Source organism: Entelurus aequoreus, linkage group LG04 (assembly GCF_033978785.1).
Source record: "Entelurus aequoreus isolate RoL-2023_Sb linkage group LG04, RoL_Eaeq_v1.1, whole genome shotgun sequence".
Taxonomy (NCBI): Eukaryota; Metazoa; Chordata; class Actinopteri; order Syngnathiformes; family Syngnathidae; genus Entelurus; species Entelurus aequoreus.
The window spans coordinates 14,846,836-14,852,456 of NC_084734.1; the positions used below are offsets into that span (position 1 = coordinate 14,846,836).

Sequence of the window (5,621 nt, forward strand, 5' to 3'; positions counted from 1 at the left end):
TTAAGTTAGGGTGTTTTTTTGGTAAGGAGGGTTAGGGACAAGTCCTTAGATCAGCTCTTTTTTCCCCTGGTTTTAATGGTCATGACATCCAATACAATGTCTGCTTCTAGCGTACAAGCAGAAGAAATAAACCCCCCTGGAAGGAAGGCAGAGCGTGTAAGGGGGTGGTCTGCAGCCAGTCAAATGCTAATTGGATGGATTCTTGTTTTGCTTTGGGAAGAAAAAAAAGTCTTGGTTGTGTTGTGGCGAGTATTTGATGTAAGGCAGTTTGGTGTTTGGCAGAGCCCACCTACACGTCTCTACCCCCGGACCCTCTCTCCACACACAGCACAACCCAAACAACAGATGAAAAACTAAGGTGAAATCAAACAGGCCTCCAAATGGACGTGTCTAGTAAAAGTCTACTTTACTTTTTTCAATATATATATATATATATATTTATAATATATGGTAGTAAAATCTCAGTAGGATTTTCCTCATGTTGTGATCTGATAATATAAATCATTAGTTCCTGTCAGCAGATAAATAATTCTATTTCCTCAGCCGTTAGAAACAACAGTACCGTCAGCAGGGCTCCATTTTATTTCATCCAGTCACTTTTGGAAAAAGAAAAGCAAAAAAAAAAACAAAAAAAAAATCTCCATAACGATCTTCATTCTGTCTTTAAACGTGATTGGATGAACATTTACAAAGTGTTCCCACTCGGTGTGATTTGTCTCTGTTCCCCCCTCTTCCTGCCGGCTGTGGAAACATTCTGATCTTCAGTCAGTCACAAAAAGGAGCGTTTTCCTTTAGTTTCCCTTTTGTTTTTTTTCCATGATTATTATTATTAATATTATTATCTCCTCCTCCAGTCTTGGATGGTGGGTCTGAGTCAAGTCATGCAGGGGGCTTCTTTTTCATTGAGATAACATAATGATGACACTTTAGATGAAACATAGCTGTAAAAAGAGGCGAGGATGTGGTGGGGGTAAGGGGGCTCGTTGGGGCGTGTTGGCGAGGGCTGGGTGGGGGTGTGATCTCCAGGAGGCAGGTGGGGAACTGGTGCACCGATGGTGGGTCAGCTCAGAGCTTCTCAGGGGACGGGATCCAGATGTAAGGACCAGACTGCTCCTCAATGATGAGCTTGATTTTGTTGTAGATCTCCTCTAGTGAGTCACCCTGTACAATAGCTGCACACACACACACACACACACACACACACACACACACACACACACACACACACACACACACACACACACACACACACACACACACACACACACACACACACACACACACACACACACACACACACACACACACACACACACACACAATTAGTTCACAGTTGGACACAAGTCTCTAAAATAGCAGCGTTTTTATGCACTTAAAAGCTAACATGTAGAAATAGAACATACTGTTGCCACGCAACCCCCGAAATACATTTTTTGAAAATAAAAGCGACATTTCTTGCAATGTACTTTTATTATATTCTCATTTAACCAACAGGGCTGTCAAAGTCATTTTGGCTCAGCATGGAGGAAAATGTGTGCACACGGACTATTCAAATCGTGGCGTTAAAACTATCAAATGAAGACAAATTCAGATTGTTCTATTTTTGGCCAAAGTAAGACCAAAAAAACAAACACATTCTGAAAATATTACAACAAAAATATAGAAAAAAAAAACTACTGGCAGTGGTAAAGTTTAGATCCTTGAAGGAAAGAAGAAAGTGAATGAATGTTTATATCTGAATACATTTACATATGCATAAAACGTTTTGGTTTTTTTAATGAATCAAGTAACGTTTGACAACCTTTTTCCAAAAAACAATATAGAATGTGAGATGTAACAGCATAATGCATACATTTATTTTTTTTTTACAAAAAGGTGGGACACCACAAATTAAGTTAAAGTACCAATGATTGTCACACACACACATTAGGTGTGGCGAAATTATTCTCTGCATTTGACCCATCCCCCTTGTTCACCCCCTGGGAGGTGAGGGGAGCAGTGAGCAGCAGCAGTGGCCGCGTCCGGGAATCATTTTTGGTGATAATTTGCAGACTATAATTACTGGTTTGTAAAAGATATTTCTAACCCAAATAGGTGAAATTCGATAATCTCCCTTGATAACCCCCTGGGAGGTGAGGGGAGCAGTGAGCAGTTTTTGGTGATTCAACCCCCAATTCCAAACCTTGATGCTGAGTGCCAAGCAGGGAGGTAATGGGTCCCATTTTTATAGTCTTTGGTATGACTCGGCCAGGGTTTGAACTCACGACCTACCCATCTCAGGGCGGACACTCTAACCACTAAGTAACCAAAAATGCACTGTGGGACCCCATTTTTATGACTTGATGGGGCCCCTGGGACCCCATTTTGAAAAGTCCTAGCTCCAACACTGATTGGTGCGTGCAAAACAGCAGCAAGTTTTAGAACATTACGTGGATGGCGAGCTAGCGGTGGATGGTGGAGGGTGTGTCAGTCCATCGCCAGCCAGGCATAAAAAAAATAGAGCTAAAAATGATCGATCAATCTACGCCAAAACGTCACTTGATTGACTTGTGAAATGATGCCGGCTGCTAAGAAAGAAAAAATGACCGACAGGAAGGGCGAAAAAGTTTTTTTTTCCAACCGTACCGCCTACAGACTAACTGCACATTTCCTGTCTTCACAATAAAAGCCCTGCTTCATCCTAAGAGTCTCAGAAAGCTGGCAAGCGACGGAGTTTTGCCGCCAATATATTTCTTGTAAAGTGTATAAAAAGGAGTATGGAAGCTGGACTTTCATGTGGTATTGGACAGAAAGGAGGACTTTTTTTTTCCTCCTCCAATTTGAAAATGTGGACGTTATCATCACTACAGTCTGATTCCAATCAATGCAAGTCATCACAATCCACTTATAATCTTGTCTTCATGAAAGAAAGGAATGTTAAACAGGCTTTTGTTATCATTAAACTCTTTTAAGTTGTTAACCTCTCTTTCATAAATAAATCAATATAAATGATAAATATGAATGAGGTCAGTTGAAAAGTAGCTGGCCTGTAGTAAAAGTGTGGCCACCCCTGGTCTAGAAGATCAATCACTAAAATGATCATCATCGGGGTTTCCAGCAATGGTATTTGATAGTGGAGATGCACCATGGCCACACCTTAAAGTGAGGCTTTTTTTTACATGAAAACAAAATGAATATGTCAGACACTCTTTAGATTTTATTGCTAATTTTATGCTAACAACAAGCACAATTCCAACAAGTAGTTAGTCCAGAAGTCTGAGGCATGACTTTTAACAGGAAGCAAAAAAAGAGAGCGATTCTGGCTTCTCTGCATTGACTTCCTGTTTGTTGTAAAATCCAGAGGTACCGCCCCCGATGTCCAAGCAATGTTGCAGAGTCTTGTCAATCAAGACAGCCCTACAGCATCCGGAGCCTTAAGGAACTAACCTGGAGTTTTAACTACATTGGCAACCTCAGCCCCAGAATTAGGGGAGCCCACCACAGATTCCCCAGGCACTGCTTCTTCATAAGAAGATGTGTTGGTAGGATTGAGGAGGTCTTTGAAGTATTCCCTCCACCGATCCACAACATCCGCAGTGGAGGTCAGCAGAACACCGTCCTCACCATACACGGTGTTGACAGTGCACTGCTTCCCCTTCCTGAGGCGGCGGATGGTGGACCAGAATCGCTTCGAAGCCATCCGGAAGTCGTTTTCCATGGCTTCCCCAAACTCCTCCCATGTCCGAGTTTTTGCCTTTGCGACCGCTGAAGCCGCACACCGCTTGGCCTGTTGGTACCTGTCTGCTGCCTCCGGAGTCCTATGAGCCAAAAGAACCCGATAGGGCTCTTTCTTCAGCTTGACAGCATCCCTCACTGCTGGTGTCCACCAGCGGGTTCTAGGATTACCGCCACGACAGGCACCAACTACCTCGCGGCCACAGCTCCAATCAGCCGCCTCGACATTAGAGGTGCGGAACATGGTCCACTCGGACTCAATGTCCAGCACCTCCCTCGTGACATGTTCAAAGTTCTTCCGGAGGTGGGAATTGAAACTCTCTCTGCCAGACTTTCCCAGCAGACCCTCACAATGCGTTTGGACCTGCCAGGTCTGTCCGGCATCCTCCCCCACCATCGCAGCCAACTCACCACCAGGTGAGTTGGCCCCTCTCCACCCGAGTGTCCAAAACATGAGGCCACAAATCCGATGACAACTACAAAGTCGATCATGGAACTGCAGCCTAGGGTGTCCTGGTGCCAAGTGCACATATGGACACCCTTATGCATGAACATGGTGTTTGTTATGGACAATCTGTGACGAGCACAAAAGTCCAATAACAAAACACCGCCCGGGTTCAGATCCGTTGCCAACATGAGCGTTAAGGTCCCCCAGTAGGACAAGGGAATCACCCGAGGGAGCACTTTCCAGTACTCCCTCAAGGGAATCCAAAAAGAGTGGGTACTCTGAGCTGCTTTTGGTGCATAAGCACAGACAACAGTCAGGACCCGTCCCCCCACCCAAAGGCGGAGGGAAGCTACCCTCTCGTCTACTGGGTTAAAGTCCAACATGCAGGCTCTGAGCCAGGGGGCAACAAGAATTGCCACCCCAGCCTGTCGCCTCTCACTGCCGGCAACGCCAGAGTGGAAGAGAGTCCAGCCCCCCTCGAGAGAACTGGTTCCAGAGCCCTTGTTGTGCGTCGAAGTGAGTCCGACTATATCCAGCCGGAACTTCTCCACCTCGCGCACTAGCTCAGGCTCCTTCCCCCCCAGCGGGGTGTCATTCCACGTCCCAAGAGCTGGCTTATGTAGCCGAGGATCGGACCGCCAAGTGCCCTGCTCCTTTCTGAGCTGCCACCTTATCGTGGTAGAGGAGTTTGTGTGTCCCAATGATCCTAGGAGCTATGTTGTCCAGGGGCTTCTATGCCCCCTGGTAGGGTCTCCCAATACAAACAGGTCCGAGGTGAGGGATCAGACAAAGAGCAGCTCAAAGACCTTTATGAAAGGTACAACTCGAGGACCTAGATTTCCCTCGCCCGGACGCGAGTCACCGGGGCCCCCCTCTGGAGCCAGGCCGTCCTGTCCCCATGGGGCCCGGCCAGGCACAGCCCAAAGAGGCAGCGTGGTTGGGTGCATTGTGAGCTGGGCGGCATCCGAAGGCAGGAAACTTGTTAAAAACTAGTATTTCTACAAACACTCCAAACATTTGCCAAGTTTTTCTTCACTCAAAATATGTTAGATTTCATTTTAATATGAGTTGTTAATCCATCTTCTTGTACTGTAATATTTATATTGTTACTCTTTTGCACTTTTGTTATAAAAAAAGGTGTAACTTGTGCTGTTGAAGTCTACATCCGCCTATTGAAGTGCAACTTTGTCGAGACTTTATTTATTGATTTAGTGGAGTATATTTGAGCAACATATGTGATTGTTTTGGCTTGTGATTTTTATTGAAGTGCAACATTTTGCTAAAAAATTGTTAATTGTCTGTTTTATTTAACGTAGATATTTAAAAGTTTGTATTCCAATTTCACTGCTACAAACCCCGTTTCCATACGAGTTGGGAAATTGTGTTAGATGTAAATATAAACGGAATACAATGATTTGCAAATCATTTTCAACCCATATTCAGTTGAATATGCTACAAA

At 44.7% G+C, this 5,621-nt stretch overlaps 1 protein-coding gene across 7 annotated transcripts in view; it reads right to left on the bottom strand.

Annotated features, from left to right (window-relative positions):
* Positions 1-559: 559 nt before the first annotated feature.
* The window catches only part of dlg3 (discs, large homolog 3 (Drosophila)), a 282,485-nt gene continuing 277,423 nt past the window's right edge, over positions 560-5,621 (bottom strand). For all 7 annotated transcript variants that reach the window (XM_062044293.1, XM_062044294.1, XM_062044295.1 and 4 more), the window contains one exon: positions 560-1,172. In XM_062044293.1, the coding sequence (XP_061900277.1) occupies positions 1,066-1,172 (107 nt within the window). In that variant the 3' untranslated portion in view covers positions 560-1,065. The remainder of the gene's footprint in view (positions 1,173-5,621) is intronic.